Here is a 24,587-nt window from a genome sequence, read left to right as displayed (position 1 = left end):
GGAGCAGCTTCTTTTGTCTCCAGGATCCTATCCTGCCCCTGCCCTGTCTTACTCCACGGAAGAAGCCGGTGGGTAGGGACCATACCTCCCCGTGGAAGCCTCTGCCGAACAGGGAGCTGAGATCTGTGTCGGTACGTGCGTGAGAGAAGCAGTCCCCCCACATCCGTGTTGAGACACGCAGCTAGCGGGGACTTCCTTCCCCACGGCCGCTTTGCCCAAGGGCTGTCTGAGAAAAATTATCTGTACGCCGTTCCTGCAACCTCTAGAGCTTCTCACTTACTGATGGTCGGGGTTTAGTCTTTCTCGGTACAGGGCAGCGACAAGGGCCGTGTGTGTTTGCAGCGCCTGTGCTAGATTCCCCTTGCGTCAGAGCGACCAGCTAAGTGTGCCCGTTGACGCTCGCTCCGTCAGCCTCTGCCCGTGCCTTACTGCAGGCGTTGCCTGAAATCTCACATTCGGTTTGCACCTGTAGCTCAGTTGTTCTACGGTTGCAGGAGAGACTGAACTGCGTGTTAGCAGAATGCTGCAATAAACATTAAATAATACTGTTTGATATGCAAAAGTCTCAATTTTGGGGGAATATGCATTTAGGATAACATGATTTCTTCACTTAAAAAAAAAAGAATATGATCTGGACATATCTACTTCCCTCAAAGTCACTTTTGGAATATGTCATCCAAATGTAACCATTTTTTTCCCCCTTCATTTCAAGTGAATGATTATGAACCCTTATATGGGTTCCCCTGTATACAGCTTCCCCTGTATGGGATAGCTCTGACATGAGACCTTTTGGGGATGCTGCCTGAACTATCCAGTTCGTTCTTTTTTCTGTCTTTTGAACTGTTTCGCCTTAAAAGTTTGTGGATTAGCATTACTTGCTTTGAGTCAGATCTTCAATGCAGAGGTTGCAGAATCTAGTAAATGTCGTCAATCATTCCGGTAAGACTGTTTTTTAAACTTATTTTCAAAGATGCATGAGTTCTCTTCCCTCTTGAATATGCATCGTGGTCCCTAAGAGATGTTGAAGAAACGCTCTCCAGTCCTTTGTTGCATTAATGCCAAGCATGTGCATTTTCAATGACTAAAAAGCAAAAACTACTGTCAGGCCTTTATTGTGGCTCCTGGTCTTGTGCTTTGCTCTTTGCAGGCTGACTGCAGTGACGGGCTGGACGCAGGCTGCTCTTCTCTGGAGGAGAGGCCAGCGCTTCGGCTGCCCTTCCTAAAGCAGTGTAGTCTGCAGTGCAGTGCTAAGGTACGGCTCCTTGGGGCTGCAGCTGCTTTTACAGGAAGAGTTACGAGAGAACTGCCAAGAGAAATGGTGTCCCGTTGGGCAGCAGGTAGATGGCTGCTGTTGGTGGAAGAGGGGCTGTGTTGCAGTTGCTTGCTTAAAAAAAAAGAAAAAAAGGCACGATGGTTGGCAGAGTTGGGATTAATTGTTTTCTCAGTATGGCAGCCTCTAATTAGACAGGAGAAAGGATTAACTCTGGAATGTTTCCTTTGCTTCTTTCTAGAAGATGCTGCTGATGGTTGTTTCTGGTTGCACAAAACCTGCTGATAGTGGAAGCTGTGTTGTAATCCTACAGAGCTGCTCCTTTGAACCCCCGTTAAGAATATGCCAGGCGAGGTGCACTTCCATCCGCAGCGCTCCGTGCGGGCGAGGGGCAGGTGGCAGTCCCGCAGCTCGGAGCAGAGCGGTCCTGGGTGCTGCCCGGTTAGCCTCCACCTCCACCTGCAGCCTTGCAGCTCCCCCCTGGCACTGTCGCGTGCAGTGGCTCATCGTCTCCCGCTCCCTGCTCGGAGCAGCATCAGCTGCAGCTGGCTGCCCCGGACCGTGTCCGGTCGGGTGGTGAGTACCTCCAAGATGCCGCAGCCCCCCTGGGAGACATGTTCCAGGGCTTGACCACCCTCATAGTAGTTAAAAAACCCCAAACCAACAACCGAAACACTGCCACCAACAAAAAAAGTTGTGTTCGGATGAGCCTCCTGCGTGCCAGTTTGTGCCCACTGCCTCCTGTCCTGGCACTGGGCGCCACTGGCAGGAGCCTGGCCCTGTCCTCTCTGCCCTCTCCCGTCAGGTGTTTGTACTCACTGGTAAGATCCTCCTGAGCCACCTGTGCTCCAGGCTGGCCAGTCCCAGATCTCTCAGCCCCCCCAGTACATCAGATGCTCCAGTACATTAGGCACACTGCTGGCTCGCCCTCGGCTTTCCCTGCGGAGCTGCTTCCCAGCCGGCGCCCCAGCATGTCCTGGTGCAGGGGGCTGGTCCCCCCGGGGGCAGGACTTTGCACTTCTCCTTGCTGGACTGCACAAGGTTCCCGGTGTCCCACTTCTCCAGCCTGTCGAGGCCCCTCTGAATGGCAGCATGACCCCTCCGAGGGTATCAGCTGCTCCTCCCAGTTTGGTGTAGTTTGCAAACTCTGTCCCCTTTCCATCCCACTGGATTATAGTTCTTTTGCTGCTTGGAAGACGTGGTTTTAATCTCTCAGCAGGTCACATTTCTAGTCTTTCCTTCCAAGGGGGAGAGGCCAGAAGCAGGTTCACATTTACATGTATTTCTCCAGAATAACTTCAACTTTCCCCTCTTTTAAGCTCTTCCCAAGCTTCTCTCCCAGCCTTCCCGCTCCTGTGGGCTCTGTTCTTGGCACAACGGGCAGCATGGAAATCTTTGTCAAATAATCACCCTTCTATTCCATAGGCTGTTCCTTACTTAGCCGGTGTGCCTTATTATCCCGAAGTCGTAGTTTTTTAAATTTAAAATTTTATAAACACAGTAGTTTGGGTGAAAAGCAGAAACTGGTTATTATGTTCCAGCACGTGGTGCTTGGGTGGTCTTGAGCTCCTTCCAGAGGAGCTGGCTTCTGCCCAGGCGAGCAGGCGGCCGGCCGCTCCGCTCGGTGCTGCCGCGGAGCGCGGTGCCACGCGGCCGCTCCCGGCTTGCTCTGAGCACAGACGCCTCCCGAGAGGCCTCTGCTCCGCAGCACGCCTGCGAGGCGAAGGCTCTCTTGGGCGTCGGGCTCGATTTGTGGGAGCATTTTGCTGAAAATACTAGCCTTTAGGTTTGATTATTGGTATTAGGCTATGAAAAACAGAAAGTTAAAAAGCTCATAATGAAACTTTAAAAACAATCAGGATGTTGTCTGGGTCACAAAGAAAAAAAAAGTGAGGGTATGTGATTGATTGCATTACACCATCATGCGTTGTAGCTGTGGCTATTGTGCATCTGTCACGTCTCTCAAATGCTGCAGGGGATACTGTGGAAAAATAGCTCATGGTATTATTGGTACGTGCGTGTAGACAGTGCCATTTAAACTTTGAAGTAATTCTGGTCTCACTTTTAGGTGTTTTACTTTGCATTGCAACCATTTCTATTGTTTTTTATATGCAATTCTAATTCAGATTGCAAAAGGACGAAAAAATCCTCGTTTGCTGTTGTCAGCTGGGGTTTTTCTGAGTTTCAGTCTATACTGCTGCGACACAATTGACCATGTTAGCTACTTGCAGAACTCCACTGTTTCGAAGAGGAAGGAGAAGGACCCACGGAGATTTGGGGTATGACTGGGAGAAGTTCAGCCTGGTGCAACCCTAGTTTTTCATGAGCAGCCTGGAGAGTTCCCGCTCTGTCTGCCGTCCTCAGAAACAGATGGAGTGCAAATCCTTGTGGGGTTTCAGGGTGCCGGCTGTGCAGAGCTGCTGCTCTTCCACTGACCCAGCTGCCTTGCTGGCTCTTGGCTGTTCCTTGAAAGGTGGCAGGAGCTGCTGCTGCAGTGAAAGTGATATAAGCCTGATTTCTGCTGCTCGTCATCAGTTGTCACTGATCCATCACCGACATTCTCCCACGGAAAAATAAGAAGTAGTGGTTATTGTTGTATTTCATGTGAGGTTCAGTGTTGGTCAGATGTGGAAAACTACTTTTGATAGTCAAGGGTGCGAATTTTTTTTTTTTTTTTTTTCAGACAGTGTGCTAGTCTGTGTGTCGGGAAGGGTTCAGAGCACTGACACGTAGGAATCGGTATCGCTGGCTTCCTCTAGCGCTTTCTTGGCAGCACTTGGGTTGGTAGCTCTTGCAGCCTGGTTTCCTACAGAGCCCTGGTAGCGCACAGCAGCGGGGTGGATCTCTAGCTCATGGTTCTTGTCAGGTGCATTTTCACTTCTATCCAAACTTCTAATAAATATTGCACACTTCAAGTTTAATGCTGTGGTCTTACTGCAGATGTCTCAACTGGCTTTTCCTACTGCTCCCTTGGTCGAAGAGGTCTTTCTGAACTCTGCTGTGCGAAGGGGAGCAAGGGACGTGCTGTAAAAAGAGGAGATGAAACTTCCCCCTTCGGTTGTTCCTGGATGTGTCTCATCCGGGGCTGTGTGCAGTGAGGGCTTCCCGCTTGAGAAGGAGCTTCCAGCCCCCGAAGGACTGTTTGGTGCTGGACAAACTCTGGACTGTGTCTTGCTGCCTCCCTCCCGGTGCTTGCTCCCTGCCTGGCCGCCCTGCCCAGGTGCCTTCCCGGCTCGGCTGTGCTCCCGGGATCCACGCGGCCAGACGGCTCCCAATGCCCCCCATTGCCCCGGGAGCTCTGGAGCCCCAGCACCCGGCGTGGGTGCGTGCGAGCACACGGCAGGGTGCGGGGTGCTGGTGCTGGGTGAGCTGGTCTCCCCGCTCCCTCCCTGCCCTGGGGGGGCCCCGGCAGCTAGGGAGGGGAGCCAAGGGTGAGACAGCAGGGCTGGTTGGGAAAGGCAACCCTCCGTGGGGAGGGAGGAGGAACCGGCGGCTGGTGCTGCTGCGGATGTGCTGCTTTCTCCTCACGGCCCCCTTATGCAGACAGATGCTTTCTGTTTCTGAGGTCCCTGCACGCCCTTCGGCCTCGCTCCCCTCCCCTGCTCTCCTCTCCCTCCTGCAAGGGCTGACCCTCCAGTCCCGAGGGTTGTCCCCAGGTGCTGCCGGCTCCCCCTCACCATGGAGTGGGGAGGGAGGGGAAGGTCTGGCTGGTGCCTGAGACCTGGCTGCCTACCCCGAGCGCGAGGTGCCCGCCAGAGCGGGCTCGTAACCAGAGCAATGAGCTGGTGGCTTTGGTGTGATCCGCGGCCTGTGCTTTGGGAGTGAATCCATGACATCAGCTGAGTGCTGGCCTGAGTTTCCCGGTTTCCCTTTTTAAAAGAAGATTGCAGAATCTTCTTTAAAAAGAAGGAAAAACATGAGAAACACTACTGGAGTTCCAGACCAAGCATGCGTAGTGAGAAGGCAGATGTCTACAGTCCCTATAACGCACAAATGGCAAGTCATTTTTTAACATGCAAAAACTCAAACTGCACTGCTACTTTCAATTCCTCGCAATGAAGAATAACCTTTTCAATCTAAAATACTCCTTAAATGACACAGGTTTTTGAAAGCTCCTTACATATTTCCCAAACTTTTGAGACCTATCAGGCGTATAGTTTGCAAGTTGCTTGTTCAGAGCTATGTGGTTTTTCCAGTGAACCTGACAAGTTTTAACATGATCTGAGTGAAGTATGAAGGAAGAGAACCTTCATTCTGTGTAATATAATTAAAACAATTCGAGTATGCTTTCCTTTACTGAAAGAGGTGAAAAGGAATACAGTACAAACCTTCTATACCGAATTCGGATGTTACAGTTACTGAACCTTACTTGATATGAATTAGGCTTTGTCAGGAAGTTACTGAAACCGTGAACCCTCCTGCACTTCGATTCGTATCTTAGAAGGAACGATTAGTAAAACCCTGGGTTTTTTCCATTAGGAAAAAGATAATGTTTAATGAATGAATAAAAGGTTAGTAAAGTCGCGCTATTTTAAGAACTTTTCACACTTAAAATTCATCTGATACCTAGTTTATAGTTCCAAGTCTGGTTTTCAGCAACTGTATATTAATTCCTGTTTTCTTTTCCCTTGAGGGTGATTAAGAGCAAGAAGGTTCACAGAACAACTTATCAAACGCCTTTCAGATGGTCAAAGATCGCTTACCTGTCACCATTGTTGCCTTCCGCTTGTCTCTGAGCTGCATCTCGAAAGTGCCTCAGACTCCTCCAAAATGCATCTTGAAACTACAGTAGGCAGGAGAGTCTTTGTGGCGATAAGGTGGTTAAATAAACCATATCTGGAAGTAAGCTCTTTTGCTTCCGATGGCTTTTTTTGCGATACCTGATCAGAGAGTCAAAATTCCCCCGGCCAGGAGCAACTGGAGCAACTGGCTTTCTCATTCCTGGGAATGACTCACATGCCAGGGTAGGTGAGCGGCGCGCTCCCGCTCACTTCCTGGCTCCGGAGCAGCTCGGGCGCCCGGGACGCAGACAGTGATTCACCGGAGAGGTGGGTTAGTGCCTGTCAGAGGCAGCAGCCTTCGTGCAGGGAGATGCTGCAAACGGTCTGGAGTCGTGTTTTACTGCAGCCCGCGCGACCGTGCCTGTGCCTTTCGGTGAGCGCGGGCTTGTCTGCAGGGTGAATGCGAATTTAGTGTGGTACTGGAAAGTGCTGGATCTGGTAATTGAGATTATCACGTCAATTACTAATTTGACTATATTTAGACATCTCTAATGTTGTGCTTTGAACAGATCCTCTCTTCTAAATAGCATGTAGGATGAAAGCAAAACGTTAAGTCTGTAACTAAATATTTCGGCTGAAATGACTAGACTGTCTGTTTACTGCATACTTCTTACCGTCGTGGTGTTCCTTAAGGCTCTGCCTGTGAGCCCGCTGACCTTGCAGTCCTGCTGTCGGTGGTCCCGGGTGCGCACACATTTAGAGTAAGATAATTCAGTGTCTCGAGCATTGAAATAATCATGGCAATAGTTACGTCAGGACAAAGTTTTGCTTCCTGTCAGTAGAGGATGAAGTGGTTCATTTCCCATTTCTGCTGACTTCTTAAAAAGGAAGCAAATATCTGTCTGCCTCGTTAAATCTTGGGGAGAAAAGGAAAAACAATCGTGACGCTACGAGGGCAGTGGCTGCCAAGGCACTTTTCTCGGACTGTTCTGCCTGGATTTCTCCATACACATTTTTTTCTTTTTTCCTCAAAGGTCTGAGGGACTGAATCCCCAGCCCCCTCTTCTGAGGCTGGGTAACCTTCTGCATCGCTGCCCTGGGCAGCCGTGTGAGGGGCCGGAGCAGGAGCGGGACCCACCAGCTGCCTCCCCGTGCTGCTGAACAGCTTCCCCTGGCCATGCGTCCAGGGGTGCCCCGGGCTAGTTTCCCCATTTCTGCTAGAGGGCAGACTGTAAAATTCCCACTTGCCTCGAGACCTCTCCCTCGAGTCAGGCACAGTCCCTGATTGTAGGAGACTTCTGACAGCTCGCCTTTGAAGACCAGCTTTTGCAAGGCAAAGCAGGCGGCGCGGGCGCAGCCGGCAGGAACACGTTACGCTGCTGTCATATGTTTTCGGCGGCGTTACTACCAGCTGCCAAACCGATCTCGGGAGCTGGATACGCTGACGTTACGCGATGGTCCCTGTTGCATCCACGTGCTGGAGCGCACGCATGGCGTCACCTGAGGATGGAGAAGGGGTTTTTGCAGTTTGGGAGAGGAGACTTGACAAAGTCTCTGCCTCTCTCAGACCTTGCACATGGCTCCGTAGGACAGGGGTGCCAGCCACCATTTCCCCTTCTTCCAGCTGTCCCTCGTCCTGTTTCTAGACTAACTGTGCCCTCTGTTTTTTTTTTCCAATCTTTGGTTCACCTCCTCAGTGGCTTTTGGTCATTTTCCACCCTAATGTTACTAGTGGTGATCCAGTCCTCTGTTCTGAGTGGAGCCTGTGTAAGACAGGAGTGTGTGCCTGAGTGATGGTCTTGTAGGCTGCTCCTTCGAGCTGAGAAGTTACCCCGTGGAGAGGGCAGTGAGAGCTGCGGTGGGGAGTGCTGTCGTCAGTTAGCGCGGCTGAGGTACGGCACAGCTCGCTGCATAGCCACGCAAACAGCTTGATTTCTCAGCGTTAAATCTCTTTTAAGGTGTTTCTCTCCTGTCTCTGTAAATCACTGTCTTTGTTCTCCGTTAAGTGGAGACCTCGTTCTTCCTCTGGGGAGCGTACGAGGCTGTTTGTCTTGCCCTTTCTCCTGTGGCCGTGCGGGAGCTGGGAGGCTCCAGAGCTGTGGGAGTATCTGCCGTTGTTCATCGTGCCCTGGATGGGCTGTGAGCTCTTTGGTCAGCTTTCAGCACGGTCTGGTTTACCTGAGGACAGGGTGCTGCACTGATTTTGGGGTTGGCCTCATCTCCTTCCTTTTGAGAATTTGAGGGATTTCATTTAAATCTATCTCTGTTTCTTTGCCCTTCTGGGGATTTCTCAGACCTCTTCCCCAATACCAGATACTTGATGCTGGAGTCAGACCTGTTCATACTTGGCTTTGCATCTTACCTTAGCACTGCTTTTTCACCCCTGTGGGTTCCTCTCCAGTTGGTAAAACAACCATTGGCCAAGGGGTCTATTCTTTCACTTCATTGCAGCTGAGACCTGTCAGTACTTGTGTCAGAGCTCTGACAAGGTGACGACTTCTTGGTCGTTTCCCGTGGGTATTACCAGTGGTGATTTTCTGTCTGTATCTTGTAGGGCCTGATTGTGCAAAGGACTCCTGCACTAGGTGTGCCTGAGTAGTGTCATGGTGCTGTTCTGCACACAGGTTGTCTTCACCATATGTCTCGGGCCAGTTTCCCATCCGATGCTGTTTGGTTCACCTCTCGGATCCTGCATCCTTTCAAGGAGCCGCTCGGAGGTCAGGCTAGCTTGTAAGCGACTTGCTGCCGGCAGGCACAAGGGCCCTGGAGATCTGTGATGTGAACAGGGCTCGCAGTCCTAGTGCTGTCAAGTTGCGTCCTGCCTCTGGATGTCTCTTCACAAGGGAATGCTTTGTGAAGGTGGCTTCTTGTGCTGGCTTCTTGAAAATTGGCTGGGATTAGACTCTTCAAAATTTCCGTCTTCTAGAAAGCTGGCTCTCAAGAGCTATGTCTGAACACTCAGCCAGATGCGATGGCGGACACCCGCTTGTTGGAGGCCGCATAGGTAGTCCTTCAGGCTTCCTGAAGAGAAGCCCTCTGTTTGATGTTTCTGGAGAAACGTTGCAGAAGTGGCCAGGGAAATGAGCCTCTCTCTTCTATCAAGATATGTTGTAATAGATGCTCCTTCTCTGGGATGTTTGGACAGCCCAGAATTCCAGCGTCAGAGGTCCTTAGACGAGCAGAGGCTTCACAGCTTGGGCACTGACCGAAGCATTTACGCTGTGTTGGCCTTGCTTCCAGTGTTGGTGTGCACAAACCGCCTGACAGCATGTCCCGCAGCCGGGGGGTGACAAGCTCCGGTCTCTGTGCTGAGGAACAGCAGACCCCTGGGACCAGCGACTTGGGACCCTGGAAGTCTGAGTGCCGTGGCTGAGGGCTGGAAGCAGGTTTGCAGACAGATCACAAACAGCAGGTGTGACACTTAAACCTGGGAGTTACACGCTTGGCTTGTGTTTCGCACGAGACCGCGCGCTCCCAGGCTGGGTGCTGTGCTGCGCCCCCAGTGCGGGGCACGGTTCTGACGACGGGGTGGTGCTGGCGGATGCGTCCGCTCCTCTGGTCTCCATCCTGTGGGCTCAACAGGAAAGAAATGGTGCTGCAGGGCGTGTCGTGGGGAAGGAATCAGTGGTGAAAACTGGAATGTTTAAAAAATGGAATTTAATTTCTTACAGAGATCCAGGACTTGAATAGTTGGTACTCTGTGAATGGAGTACACCCACCAAAGTTTGTGTATTAATATTGACACAATAATAATAAAAATAAATAGATTAATAAAATCTACATGAGAATGGGGGTGTTTTTTGATTGTTTTTTGAATGCAGTGAAATGGCACATTGACTTTTCTTTAAAATCTCAGTATTTTGGTGTATCAGTAAAAATGGGTTAGAAACCACTGTACTAGCATCCCATAGCAGGCTTTTAATTCAGACATGTTGTTTGGCTGTTCTCAGGCTGGAGCAAGTCAGGACTAGCCACCACATGAAAAGCAAATGCTGTGGAGCTTGTCGTAAAAACAGCGCGAAAGACCTGTGAAGCTCTGATGTAAAGAAAAGCTGAAAGCTAACCTATAACTTCACTATTGTTCGCGTTATTTAAAGGTTGGATGTCCCTTTTTGTATTCTGGTGATTAGAGAGCAATTCTCAGGTTTCATAAGAGCCCAAACAACGTTATTACAACAATTACTGTGTTGCTTCATTCTAAAGCTCCTTTACTATGATATTTAGCAATGGGAACTACAGGGTTATTTTTAAAGCAGATTAGCCACCTGGTTAATATATGAAACTGGCTTTTTCTTCTTTTTGAACGCAGAAAAGTGGTAGCAGGATCAGAGCTTGCAATACTGGGAGGATTCCCTGAGCGTTCTCCCTTCAGGTGTGCAAGATGGGGGTGCTTTTGTCAGTGGAAGTGTGTTGGAACAGTTTGACACTTCCCCTTTCCTTGGGTGGTTTACTTCGATGACTCTTTTGATGGCTGTCCCTAAAAGGGAAGGAGGGAGGAAAGGAGCTAATTACGAACTGACTTTTAAAAAACCCATTTCTTTTTTCCTCTATCCTCGAGTTCCTCACGTTATGTTGATAGTAACCCGGAGCTACTCTGTAGACTTAGGTCTGTTTTCCTGCCTTTAGTTTTCACAGCAGCCTGCTGGCTCTGTGCGCTGGTGCGTCATCGTATGGGTCATATCTTGGTTGCTTGACGTGGCTTCCCAGCTCTTGTTTGTGATGCAAATTGTTGGTTTGCATTTCTAATTAACTGAAGTAGTGCTGTATGTTATGAGAGTTTTCTCTGTGCTTGGAGTTGTCGGAGCCTTGACGGAGGGATGTGTTATCACTGTGTCAGAGCTGGGACATGTATGAAGCGCAGAATTTGTCTCCAGGCATTCAGGAATTCACTTGCTGTCCCTCTGAGGAGAGGCAGTCCAACACAAAATCAGGATGGCTAGATGGTGCGTGTATTAGGCAAAGGTGTAATATATTTCCTTTTTCTGAAATGCAAGTAAAATAAAAAAATACAAAGAAATGTATGTAAGGCTTTGTGTAAGATTGATCTCCAACAAAACTTGACTGCCTGGTGCCCTATAGTTCCCCTTTTGGAAACCCAACAGCCTGTGAAAATGTTTAGAGTAAGCGTCGGTAGTTTTTGTGTGAATCCTGGGCCATAGGAGTCTGGAATAAGGTTCATTTGTCTGAACAAGTTCGAGGCCTGGTGCCAGTTTTCCAGTTCCTCGGTTGCCTGTTGCTTCTGGTCTGGAGCGTAGACAAGCCGAGCAAGTGACCATTTGGATGCAGGAAGGAGAAGCCCTGCTGCTGCCTCATGCTGGTGGTGGACTGGAGTAAGCACGGGTAAGGTGGAAACATTCCATGCCTTCGCTCTGTCCCGTACAACTGCTGAACCTGGGAAAAGCAAAGGTTTCTCTCAGCAGCTCCTGGGTGTCACTACCAGGCTTTTTGAGTTAAGTTGGGAGAAAAATCAGGTTTGGAAAAATGGTGACTGTTGTATTGAACATGCTGGTAAACTTTACTGAATTACATGAATTCCTTGACTGCACTAAGGAAATCTGGAGAGCCCAGAAGAGCAGCTTTCTGTGGCATCTGGGCTGGTGGCTTCCTCGTCTCTGAGGGAAGTCTGTTCTCAAAACATGTCTCCATTTTGGTCAGGTGTGAAACAGAAAACATTGCTGTGACCATTTTTTTTTTTGAGCCTTAAAAAGCAGAGACCTAAACTCTGAGGCGTTTTAACTGTTAAGATTCTTACTTCCATCTGGAGGCAGGGATCTAAAAACGTGCAGAAAAAAATGCAAAATCCCAAATGTTAGAATTTCGGGGACTTTTCCTTTTCTGTAGGTGGATCAACCAGATGTCCTATCCTTGCAGTCACCTTGCATTTCTCTGCTGCAGAGTTTGGTAACTCTGGCTCCCTTTTACCTACCTAAGAAGCAGCAGCTGAAAAACAGATGATTAAGACTCCTCTGAAACCTTTGGCACACCCCTTATTTAAGGAGCAGCTCAGCCCATTTTGTGGTTACACCCACCCTTACGTGCAGGCTCTCAGCACTCGGCTGTGTGTACTGCCAGCGAGTGTTTGTGCACAGCGTTAAATGAGCCTTGTGTTACAAGCAGCAGAAATGAGAAAATAAAAAAAACTTCCACAGTGGAATCAGTTTTCTGTTCTTCGGCATTTTCGTAGTTTATCATTGCCGTATTGCTCATTTTTTTACTGTCTTTCTCTGTAATAACCCCCAAAACGGGCCAGAGTTCCACTTTTAAATCCAGAGCTGGGTGTAAGTCTGTGCTGAGGGTCCGGGGGACCTCCGTGTGAGCTGTGCTGGTGCGATTCGTTCGGAAGAGGGAGGGCTGAGCTGCAAGGCTTTGTGTGCAATTCTTCCCTCATGTACCCAAAGCTCAGGAGCACGGATTGCCATGGGCACCTGCCTGGTGGAAGATGGCAGCTGATTCACGAACCATCTTCTCCTGCTGTGTAGCTCTGGTCACTCCGTTAATTGCTGTGCTATGTCAATAAGCTCAGAGAAACATTTTCAGACTCCTCGTACGTTTCTTTAAGCAGTTGCTACAGTGGTGACTATTCTAGCAGCTAAGAATTAAATATATGTACTTTTACTAAAGTAGCCAAGTTAATCCTGTTAAACACTGGTGTGAGGAGAGAGGAATTAATTCACGAACAGCATTTAATCCTGAGAGGAAGACACCGTTTGAGATGATGTTGATTAATAGGGAGGTTCAGAACCAACTGGAAGCTGATTGGGGATTAGTTCAGTTTCCAGTCGTAAAAGGGTGTTACAGTAATGGAAAGTATGTAAGGTGCCCAGCGGAGAAGGTACAGTTAGGAGAAACTGCTAAATAAGGCATAGCTCTACCTGTGTGGCAGAGGCTGGGGAATCCCACAGGCAGATGTAATTAATGCACAGTAATCTAGAAACAGCTTTGGGCAAAATCAGGCTGTATGGAGCAACCTGCGCGATTGTATTGGGCTGCTGGTTGTAAATATTTAATTTCTAAAAATAGCAATCAAGTGGTGGTCAAAGTGTCTGGCACGTGAGAAGGCTTCAAGCTAGCAGGAGAGCTGGAGAGGAGGTGACGTTTGTTAATAAGGGACGTGGCTGCTTTCCCAGCAAGGTGCTGGGGACGCTCACCCTTCAGCTCCGCGGTGTGACGGAGCGGCAGGAGGTGCGCGTCGGGCAGGAGGGCCGGTGGGGTCGCAGCGGCAGGAGGGCCGGTGGAAGGGACCGGGTTGTGGCGCTTTCGCTGAGGCCCCTTCTGCAGCGCGGTGTCTGGTGCAGAGGCAGTGCTCCGGGTGGCTCAGGGGACGAGTGGCAGCAGGAGGGTGGTGTTTGAGAAGCAAGGAGGCATTGCTGCGGGCTGAGGGAAGTTTAACAGGGATTTTTTTCAGTGTGCTTTATAGAGTTGGAGTCAGTAAATGGTTGGTATCTCTTTCATGTCTTAAAATAGTGAAATAAATTCCAGGGTTTTGGGTTAGAAAGCAATGTCTCTTCAGGCACGGTCCATTTGGACTTCCCCTTGGGACAGCTACGGGAGAGCTCTGCGAGTGGTGCGGTGAGCCAGGTGGAGAGGGGTTTTCTGGTCGGGGAGGGTGAGGCAGCGTTGCTTGCTGCCTTCTCTTTGCCCATCGTTGGGATTGGGAAAGGTGAGCGTGCCACCGGGGGGGATGTATCTGGGTGTTCCCTGCTGGCAAGTGGTAGGGTCAGGGTGAATGTTGCACGGCTCTGGGCTGCCCTTTGCAGGGGAAGCAGCCCTGGCTGCTCCGCTGGCCCGGCCGAGGATGCTGAGGGGGGACTGGGGTACTGCCAACCGCATCTTCCACCCGGGTCCCTGCTGGGAGCGGAGAGGAAGGATGGTGAAACAGTGTAGGTGGTAGGAAAGTAGTTACGTGTGTGAGAGAGGTGGGGAGGGATGGGGAGGGACCGTGTCCTCTTTCCCTCTGTCAAGTACGGTTCCTCCTTTTCCCTGCCCTGCGATGTGCCAGCCGAGCTGACACCCAGCCTGAGAATCACTGACATGCAAAGTGAACAGCTCTGGGTTTGAATCCCAAAGAAAGCTAAACCTTCCTTAGAAGCAGCCGTAGTCAGTAAGCTGCTTAAGTGTTAACAAGTAAGGGATTTTTGTTTAAAGCAGACAGAGTTATTCCGTAGGTTGTCTTAAGTTACGTGAAGGTGTTTTAATTCATAGGCTACGGGTTGGCTGTATTCTGTGAGGCAGACACGATTTAGTGACCGAGTCGGAAAGACCTCGGTTGTTGTTCGTTCTGCAGAGCCAGCAGAGCAGCGCAAGACTGCAGACCGATGGTGGCTAGTTTTATGCATCATCAGTGCTGCCGTTCCGTTCAGACTGGCGTGGTTACGGCAGCGAAGTCGCATGAGTGACTCCGAGGTAATAGAGATCTCTGTGGTGTGAGCGCGGCGGTGCTGTGGCTGGGCAGGCGCAGCCGGGGCACGGCTGGCTGCATCGGTGGTGGTGGTGTCAGTGAGAGAGCAGAGCTCCGGGGGAGGGTCGGGGTTAGATCAGGGGTTGCACTTTGAGGGACAGCTTTTTGTCTGTTAAGTCTAAGCAGCGAGCGTAAATAGGGAAATCCCTTGTGTTGTTTTTATTAAGTATTAATATTACAGTACAACCCCCCTTGCATTTTGTACAGCAGAAGTAAAACAAATTATTTTTTAACTTGTCTCTGAATGTGCAGAGACTGTAGGGTGTGAAGCTGCAGAGTCAAGGTTCGGTAGGAGACGTTCGTGTGTCCAGTTCGGTTTTGGGGTTTGTATGAACTGTTTTCTGAAATGTCTGTATTCTCCTACATAACACCTTCTCTACGAATGGTTTGCACAAGAACAGGTATATCAGGGGGTCCATGCAGACGTTCGTGGCAGCCAGCCACAGAGTGCTTTCTTTCGCCACAAAGAGCTGGTTCTGCAGCCGGCAGTCCATTCGGGTGGTCGTTTGACTCAGAGTGTAGGGAACCCTGCTAAAATGAAAGGGGGCAAAGCATAAGAAAAACACAGTAAAAATGATGAATACTTTCCCCTTGATCCGTTTTTCACTTTTGTTGTCTGTCTTCTGTGTTTTTATGTAAGAGTCGTATACCTTTTTGGCAATAACTGTATAAAATAGAAGCATGAGGATGAGAACAGTCCAGAAGATGAACTGACAGATATAATTGACAGCTTCATGCCATTTGAGTCCAAAATAATTCTTCAGCGAGGCACACTTCTTCACGGATTGGGGTGTTGCTTTCTTGTTCGATAAGATCATGTTGGGCAGAGAGAGAGCAAAGAAGAAGAGCCAGACCAGACCCGCGAGGATCTTTGCTGAGGTCAGGTTTTGCACCCAGAATTTCCCAAAAGGTCTCACAATCTTGAGAAATCTGTCAAAAGCAATGAGACCAAGGAGCACTATGCTGATATACATGGTGTTGTAAAATACTACGGCTGAGAAGCGACAGACGAAGGCTTTGAGTTGCCAAGGTCCCAGGCCAGAGTCCGTCAGGATTTTCAGAGGAAGCATCAGGGTCATTATGAAATCAGAAACTAAGATATTTTTCAGGTAGACAACAAAAGTTGATGTGCTTGGAATATGGAAGAAAGCCCAAAAAGCCAGGCTGTTCAGTACGAGTCCCAGCAGGAAGATGAGTGTGTACAGCACTGGGAAGAGCAGGTGGGTGACTGTGGTGTCTCGGTGGCACTGTGTGGAGGAGGGTGCTCCGCTGGCGTTACTGACAACACTCCTGTTTGCAAAGTCTCCCATTGTTCAAGATCGACTTGGGTGAAAAGGAGAGAGAAAACATACAGCATTCTGTATTTGAAATCGCACGTTCCTTACGACAACTGGCAGGTTTACCCAAAGAAACACAAAACCTCAACATGCATTAAATAAACTGACCGATTTCTCTTCTAGTTCATAGAGAATCTAAATCTTTGCCTCAGTTTAAGTTGTTTACAAACGAGCGTCTGATGGGCAGTTCAAATGGTATATATTCATTGTGGAGGCCTAAGACAGTACAGTAGCAAGGTGTAACAGCAGATTGCCTGGAGCACCATGTGTCTTCACATGGAAATGTATTTTAACACGGAATAGAAATTTTACAGTTGCGGCCCAAAAGCAAGGTGCTTCTGGGGAAGTGACTTCCAGTATTTCTTACCAAGCCCACATCGTTTTTCCTTTCTCAGCAGAGATTTAAATAACATTTTCAAGATAAGACGCGCACTGCTGGTTATCAGGCTCTTACATCTGAAAGCCAGATGACCGAGTGCCCCGTCACACCCCATAAACGCTCCGATCGTGCGAGTACCTGAGCAGACCTGGCAGCAGCTGTTTCAGAGGGTCTTTGGCTATCACCGCCGGTTCGTCTGCTGTTCCTCTGCTGACAGAAGCCTTGAACAAAGTATTAAGAATGGGGAAATGTGTAGAAAGATGAGACTTTTTCTGTTGGTGTGTGGTAGTGTTTCCTTCCTCATTTTCATGTATCACTCGAGTTAGTTAATCATGTTTGCTGTTGCTTTTCTCTCTTCCTTTTACTTCTGTCAGAAAGTATACTGCCTTCTCCTAGAAAGAAAGACCCTCTCCATCAGGACAGGCACATTTTCTGGCTTTTTGTTGGTGTGGGGCAGACCTGATGGCACCTACATTGTGCTGTTACGATTTGGCTCCTTTAGAGACGTGGGATGAACAAACACGGAGTGTGTCCTGACAGCTTTCCAGGATAATCCTCAAATGTAGCTCTGAGTTCTTGTTTGTGGGTGTGAATTCCCCTGTTCTGGACAGCACTATCATCATCAAATGCGTGACCAGGAGGTCTGCTCAGAGCCGCCCTTACAGTGGGTTCCTTGGCTGCAAAATCGTGTGCACAGACACCTTCAGAATCTGCCCTCCCTCTGTGGCCTGTTAATACTGCCACGTGAGCCGGAGCTTGACTTTTAATCTCCAGAACGGGATTTCTGGTTTATTTTGGTGTCGGTGTAGCCAGGTGATCCAGTGTGCTGGTTACAGCCACTTTCTGGTTCTGGCAGAAGCTGCTGCCGCTGCACGGTCTGCTTTGTATTTAGTGTGTGTTTAGGATGTGTAATGTTGCAATCCAGTGCCTTTCTCTGTAAACAGAACTTTTGTATAAGTTTAACTCAGTCGTGATTTGTCTTGTGTTTTCCCATCAACTGGTGTGGCTTAGGGTTCGGGCTCCTTGCTCGCTGCCGTGCGGGAAACGGCTCACGCTCAAGCCGTCCCCTCGTGGGCAGACCTGGATCGCTGCCTGAGGTTCTCGGGCTGCAGCTGCGTTGGCAGTCAGCGCCTGCATTCGTATCTACGTCGTGGTTAATGCAGGTGTGCGTGCTGATGTCAGTGTCAAGTGGCAAAGAGCCCTGAGGGTGACTGGGATGAAGGTCACCCTCGCCATTGTCATCAGCGTGACATGTCCCTAGCTGCCTGACCCGACTTCTGTTCATTCATCAGTGTAAAGCTGAGAGCTCCACTGCTGTACCCCAGGGCTGATGTCCAAGGCAGCATCTTCCACGTTCTCTTCCAAACTGACCCCTTGACGCTGTTCCCAAGTGTGAGAGGGAGGCGCCACCTGCCTCCGCGTGTCCCGGCGGCGGCTGCGCTGTGGTACGCGGGTAGCGGGGGAGCCCCTGGTCTGAGCGGGAGGAGCAGCTGCCGGGCGACTGCCACTCTCTGCACGTGGGGGTGCAGAAAACGTGGGGAATGAGCGTTGGGTGGAAGTGGGGCATCTCACGCGCCCTGTTGGGCATCAGTGGAGCTGATCCGTCCTGGGCCCCGTGGGGCTGGTCGTGGGGAGTGGCCGGCAGCGCTGGTTCCAGGGCAGTAAGCGGTGCCCTGTTTTCTGTGGCATAACCCAGTTACTGAGTGTGCTCGGGGTCGGTGCGTATACCAGCATAAGCAGTGCACAAAACTTTTTGTAAAATATTTAATTCATCCAGGCAGGTTATGCATAAACTCTGCAGGCTGAGTGCTGCAGTAAGCGAAAGTCTTTTGGCTCCTTAGGGTTGGGTATCAGTCCTAAAAACGGCCGGTGCCTGCCAGGCACAGAGGAGTACTGGAGAAGGGTAGACAGGCAGTGGCTTTTGGCAGGACTGAGCCTCTTGCACGGTGGAGAAACATATTTCTGAATTGAGGCTGTTTTGCAGTGGTGATAAATGAGCCATAATTTATTACAACAGCCTTTGGTCTTTTTGGTGTGTGGTTGTTACGATACCTGAAAATGTTATTTATCTGGAAATACTTCCCTGTTGTTTTTTTTTTTTTAACTATTCCAAATGGAAAAGGGGAAGTGGTTAGGTTTTTTGTCTAGGGCAAAAAAGCTGCCCTTCATAATCAGTAAAGATTTTACCACGCGTCAGTCTTTACCTGAGATCTAAGTGTTGTGCAAGTTGAGTCTTTGTATATTTTCTAGTGTAATATATATTGTTCTCTATAAAAATATACATTTTATTTTATTCATATGGTAAAGTGAACTATTTGAAGATTTAAGTCACATCAAGATAAGTCTGATTATGAAATAATTTCCTCTGACATACAGCTATTAGTTATTGGTCAATGGATTAAGAATTGCAAGCGTATAATGAGATAAGCAAAATGTTATTCTGTTACCAAAAATCTGCATAGATAAATAGCTTACCTACGTGTGGCCTATATTTCTGTTTGTCTGCCGGTTGCGTACAAGGTGAAAACTCCCTGTGTTTAAGAATCACATTTACTGTGGCTTTTATTTGTGTTTCCCCGGTCTTGTGTTGCCGTGGACTTTACTTTGGCCCAAGTTAAGCTATTTCTGCAAAAAGTTTCCAGTTCATAATTTTATCTTGTAGCACTTCATGACTCTGTTTTAATTTTTTCCTTGCAGCTCCAGCTGTAAGTTCAAACTTCTTCCTAGCAGTGCTGACAAGTGTGGCAGCTGTGACCAGGTGGTGCTCTTGTTTTATTCAGGCTTTCTAGTTCCACCGTTTGTGCAGCCGCTGATGTTGGTGCCAGGGTGCTTGTGCTTCGGCTGTAGGACAATTTCTGAAGTCAGGGAAATACTAGATATCTCCTGCAGGATTTGTGCTGCTTCCACCCACCAGTAAACGTCTGTGGCCAAGAAGGGGTATGGGTATAGCTCTTAGCTCTAGAGCGGCGTCTCGTCGGTGTCGTCTCCTTCGTTCTGCTCCTTCATCCGTGCTCTGAGTTCTGACGACGCGGTGTACTTGCACAGCATGTCTAGCAAGGACTTTCTAAAAGATTTGCAAAGGAAAAAGTATATGAACGGATCTAGGCACGCATTTAGCGATGTCAGCCACAGCGTGCTCTCTTTCAAGTAAAACAAGGTGTTCTGAGCAGAGCATTCGAAAACGTCTCTTGTTTGGCTCAACGTGTAGGGGATTCTAGTAAAGTGGAACGGCACAAAACAAATAAAGAACACTGCGATAATGATGAAAACCTTCAGATTTACAGTCTTTTTAGATGCCTTTCCCGTGGATCTTGTCCTTTTATAGGATTTGTACAGTTCTTTACTTATGAGTATGTAGCATATAACTATGACTGCTAAACTAACCCAGAAGATGAGTTGGCAAACATAGTTTACGATTTCGTGCCAGACTAAGCCGAACTTGGATTTCAAGAGAGCACACTTTTTAACGTTCTCCGGTGTTTTCTTCTTGTTTGTTAGAATCATGTTGGGTAGTGAAAGAGCAAACATTGACATCCAAATTGCTGTGGACAGGATCTTTGCGCCTAAAAGGCTCCTTGGTGTTGATGTTCTGAATGGCGAAGTAGCTTTCTGGTAGCGATCGATAGTTATTAGACCAAGAAACAAAATGCTAATGTACATGGTGAAGTAAAATACAACCTGGGTGACCTGGCACACAAATCCTCTCAGTACCCATGATACCAACTTTGCATCGCTGAGGATTTTAAATGGAAAAGTCAAGATCATGAGGAGGTCAGAAATGACAGTGTTCTTGAGGAAGATGATGAAATTGGATTTACTGGATATTTTAAAAAAGACCCACGTTGCCAGGCCATTCATGGTGATACCCACCAGGAACAGAACTGTATAAAGCAAAGGAAAAATGACTTGACCGATTCTGTTGTCGCTGGTGCAGTTACTGTTGTTTCTAGGGTCGCTGAAGTTGGTTGTGGCTTTCATTTGCACTTTGTCTTTTCCCCTCTTCCTGTAAGAACCAAAAAGAAAAACAATGAAATTGCGAGTTATATCTGTTGTAAGACTTCACCCTTTTTAGTCTACTTTTAGTTTTTGTGTTGGGAACATTTCTGTGGTGATTTTGTCTGCTGTAAGTTGTGTTTTATTTTACCGAAGATGTCAGATTTCTACCGGAGACGAGCGCTAGATGTAGCCGTGTTCGTAAGGTGGCCTGGTTTGATCTTCCGTGACTGAACTGCTGCGGTGACCTTCCATCCCAGCCGCCTCCCGGGCTTCCCACACAGCTTCCCGCAGGGGTGGGCGAGGGGCCAGCCTGGCGGTGGGCTGCGGGGGCGGCGTGGCTGGTGTCGCGCCGCCTGTTCCCTGGCGTGAGCGTGCGGGTGACGGCGCGGGGCTGGGGGCCCCGACGGGCATCTCTCGGGCCCTGCCGCGGGCGTTGCGGCCGGCGAGGCCCGAGCTGGGCTGCGGGCCCTGGCCTGGCCGGGCTCGACCCGGCTGCACCGCCTCGGGCGATGGCCTGGTGGCAGAGGGGAGCTGGCGGCGGGCAGAGGTTTTGCGTCTCTGGCCCACGTCTGCCCAAACCACCCCCTCCTCCCAGGCAGCAGGGAGAAGGGTCCCTTCCTGCACCTGCCTCAGTGTGCAAAGGGGTAGCATTAAACTCGTTTTGACTGCAGATGTAACAGTGCCAGGCGGAAGCAGGAGGAGTGAAATGCCCCTTTTTACGGTCTTTCTGCTGGGCTGGCCGTCGGTCTCGCCCAGTGGTGTTATTTCAGCCTTGCCTTTGGTTGTCCTTGAAGCAGATCTCCGCCTTCCCCTCCCTGGCCCTGCTCAGACCCTGGGAACAGCTGCTCGCGGGCTGCTGCCAGTTCCCCCGGGCACTCAAAGGGTGGATGTGGCACCCCACAAAGTCACTGCTTGTGCGTCCAAGGGGAAGAAAGCGAGAGAGAAGTGCCTGCTCCTCAGCCCTGCGTGTTAGCGCTCGGACAGCTAGCGGTGCCTGGCACTTCAGTGGTTACGCATTTGCCAGCAAAGCCTGAAGTTACTTGCAGTTTTATTTACGTAGCTACTCATGTACACCTACCTTGACAGTTTATCCCGTCGTTTTCCTAAATTAATTGCTTTACCGGCGCTGTGTTGCAAATAAATTTTACCAAGCTAGTAAATCCGAATAAATTTTACCAAGCTAGTGAAGGATTTGGAGCGTGTCTCGTATGAGGAACGGCTGAGGGATCTGGGGCTGTTTAGCCTGGAGAGGAGAAGGCTGAGGGCAGACCTTATTGCTCTCTACAACTACCTGAAAGGAGGCTGTAGCAAGGTGGGGGTCGGTCTCTTCTCTCTAGTAACAAGCGACAGAACAAGGGGAAATGGCCTCAAGCTGCACCAGGGGAGGTTCAGGCTGGATATTAGGAAGAATTTCTTTACTGAAAGGGTTGTCAGGCATCGGAACAGCCTGCCCAGGGAGGTGGTGGAGTCACCATTCCTGGAGGGGTTTAAGAGACGGGTGGGTGTTGTACTTAGGGACGTGGTTTAGTGGTGTTGGTAGAGCTGGGACAAAGGTTGGACTCGATGATCTTGAAGGTCTCTTCCAACCGAAACTGTTCTGTGATTCTATGATAAAGGTAAACCTCACTGATTTGAGCCAGCACACAGGAGCTGCGTGAGAGTTGCAGCCTCCCGTGCTCTGCAGTGAGTGCCCGCGTGAAGTCCCCTGCCGAGGCCCCTGCGTAGCGCTGCACCCCTTGGAGCCCCCTCCTGGCATGGGACCGAGAGCCCGTCGGCCGGCCAGTCACCCACAAGCACTGAGCGGCTGGCGCCCGCCGATCCAGTAACAGGGGCTGCTCTTAGCCTGAAACCCTTGATCAGGTCAGGTCTGGTCCGAACGGGTCGCCTGGGAAAGCCGGGCAAAGATACTGAGTCAGTCAAAAGGAGTAACTTTCAGGTGGGTGGTGACGCGCTTGTAAAACCCGCTGTGTTTCTGTATGAGCTCTGTCTTTGTAAAATAAGGCACTTGGGGGAGTAGATGCTTTGTCAGCCAATGCCTGAATATCCCCGACATCGCCCTTACAGTGCTGCAAAGTTTTATTCTATCTGTAAGACAGAAATAAATTGGCTTATGCTTTGAAGCACGTAACAGGTTCAGCTGCCAGGTCTAATCCGAATGAAGTAGGTATTCCCCAAGCATGCAAAATCAGAGACCTTCCCCCACCCCAAAGCCGAAGAGAAGATTACCGCAGCGTGCTGTTGAGAAGCGCTGAAAGGCCTGGGTATTTCCCGCGGTGGAAGCTGGTATTGCTGATGGAGGGTCGGCGGCGGCTCCTCTAGCTCCTCACTGTGTGAGCAGGCGGCAGTGTTCATGAGCGAGCCCCGCGGAGCGGCTGTGCATCCCCGGTCTGAGACTTGGACCTTCCTCGGGCTTTGAACTGGTTTCTGAGCCAGAGACAGCTGCAAATTCCAGGTGACGCTCTCAGTGCTTCTGCTTTTGTTTCCTCTAGAAGACAGAGAGAAACAGAATTTTTAAAAATAATTGGAGGTTTACTTCCTGCTTTTGAGCTACTAACACAGGCACTATTTTTAAAAGAGAGCATGTATTTTGTAAGACTTTGCAGCTTTTCTGAGTGTTGAGTTGCGGTCCTGCCTACTGCCTTTTTGCCTTGTGCTTTAGCATTCTTCTGTGCACAGCCTTATTTTTTAAGAACTTCTTAAGTAATTGAAAGTAGTAGTGATTGGTTGGTTTGGAGAAAGTAAGTATGTTACTGAACAAAATATTTATATCTTCTATGACTTGCAGAGCAGTGCTCCAGGTTTTTCAGTTATATACAGTGCGTCAACATTATATGATACATCTTATTAAAAGATTAAATATAACCAGTTACAATTTAAATCAATTATGCATATTTCAGTTTCTTTGGGATGCGCAAAACAGGATTTTAGGACTTGAGCTGTATCTTTTTTTCAATGGTCTTGTACCTAATAAGAGCAGTGTCACTCAGTTTCTGTCTTCTGTTTGCTCGTCTGCTGCTGAATATCAGTCCTGGGGACAGTCAGGAGGGTCATCCGTATGCGTCCTCTGTCCTCATAGATACTTGCAGAATTCCTAATACCAGATTACATTTTTCCCCTCTGTATTTTTACCCTACTCTTTAGTGATTTCATTCGGCACTGTTTCCTCCACACCGATAACCACGGAAGATGCTTTTTGTGATGAAGGGTTGGTTGGTGTTTATTGCAGCCCGGGCTACTTGGGTCGGGTTTCTGCAGGGGATGACGGCAAAAAGAAAAGGGGCTTCACTCGTGTCTGGTCTTTTCAGGATGAATCTTCAAGTCATGAGTGCAACCAGCGCATGATTCTCCTTTATGGTGTTGGGAAGGAGCGTGATGAAGCGAGGCATCAGCTGAAGAAGATTACCAAAGACATCCTCAAAATTCTGAATAAGAAGAGTACGACTGAGATGGGTGGTAAATGCTTTAACGCTGCTGTGCAGTAGCCCGTAGTGAAGCTCGCGGGAGCTGTGAGGTGCTGAGCCGCGTGTCTGGAGCCGTGCGTGTCGATCACACAATCCGGCTTTCAGCCCCTCCGCAGTCGCGGGGGGAAGCGCAGCGTGCAGCCTGCTGGCCTGCCTCACGGCTGTGCCGGGGGCTGCCTCACGGCTGTGCCAGGGGCTGCCTCACGGCTGTGCCAGGGGCTGCCTCACGGCTGTGCCGGGGCAGCCACAGGCCACGGTGTTAGAAATCCCCGTCTTCCCTTATAACGACTTGGCGGTAAACACTGACGCTCGGCTGAAGCCTGGAACATGAGATACTGGCCAGCGAGCGGTACGTACTCCTTACCCTCCCGGTAAAACTGTGCGACTGTGTTTCAGTCCTCCTTGGGCGTCACCTTTGTGCGTGGGAATAGCCTTGAGGTAGCTGTGATACTGCTACGTGCTGCAGCATGGGTTTGTCCCAAGTGTAATGGAAAACTGAGGCAAGGAGGGTTTTAAGTAGCCATGGGTAAAGCTTACTAAGATCTTTATTGCCTTTTAAATCAGTAATAATGCAAAACTAGTAGGGCTCCATTAAATATGAAATGACCAAAATAATTTTGTATCTGTTTAGTGGGGGATGAAGGGCAAAAAGCCAGAAAGACCAAACAAGAAGCGTTTCCGACCCTAGAGACCGTCTTCACAAAACTACAGCAACTGTCCTATTTTGATCAACATCAGGTGACATCTCAGGTACCTCCCTTGTAGAAAATCACAGCCTTTTACGTTCTGCTGTAGGGGTATCAAACAGGGAGCAAATCCAGGTTTTTACAAGTGTTTTGTATAGACCAAGAGTTTTCAGTGCAGTGCTTCTTCAAAGGCAAGAGAACAAATGCTGCCTTGGGTATCCTAAAGCACCTGCTTCAGTAGATACTTGAGTGTTTGTCTGGGTGGTTTGTTTGTTTTGC

General features: G+C 49.3%; 3 protein-coding genes across 4 annotated transcripts in view; 1 reads left to right on the top strand and 2 right to left on the bottom strand.

The window, feature by feature from the left end:
- The window catches only part of MED12L (mediator complex subunit 12L), a 143,969-nt gene that overhangs the window by 76,579 nt on the left and 42,803 nt on the right, over positions 1–24,587 (top strand). For both annotated transcript variants that reach the window (XM_086467963.1, XM_086467962.1), the window contains exons 16-17: positions 23,467–23,614; positions 24,254–24,372. In XM_086467963.1, the coding sequence (XP_086324089.1) occupies positions 23,467–23,614; positions 24,254–24,372 (267 nt within the window). The remainder of the gene's footprint in view (positions 1–23,466; positions 23,615–24,253; positions 24,373–24,587) is intronic.
- On the bottom strand, positions 14,728–15,759 carry P2RY13 (purinergic receptor P2Y13). The gene has a single exon (XM_009954656.2). The coding sequence runs from the start codon at positions 15,757–15,759 to the stop codon at positions 14,728–14,730; it is 1,032 nt and encodes a 343-aa protein (XP_009952958.2).
- Positions 19,124–20,143, bottom strand: P2RY12 (purinergic receptor P2Y12). Its single transcript, XM_009954653.1, has one exon. It carries the CDS (start codon positions 20,141–20,143, stop codon positions 19,124–19,126), a length of 1,020 nt encoding a protein of 339 aa, XP_009952955.1.

This window comes from Leptosomus discolor, chromosome 7, assembly GCF_034619465.1.
Source record: "Leptosomus discolor isolate bLepDis1 chromosome 7, bLepDis1.hap2, whole genome shotgun sequence".
NCBI lineage: Eukaryota > Metazoa > Chordata > Aves > Leptosomiformes > Leptosomidae > Leptosomus > Leptosomus discolor.
Note: the sequence above shows the minus strand (reverse complement) of the source record. Positions and strands in the feature narration are given on the sequence as shown.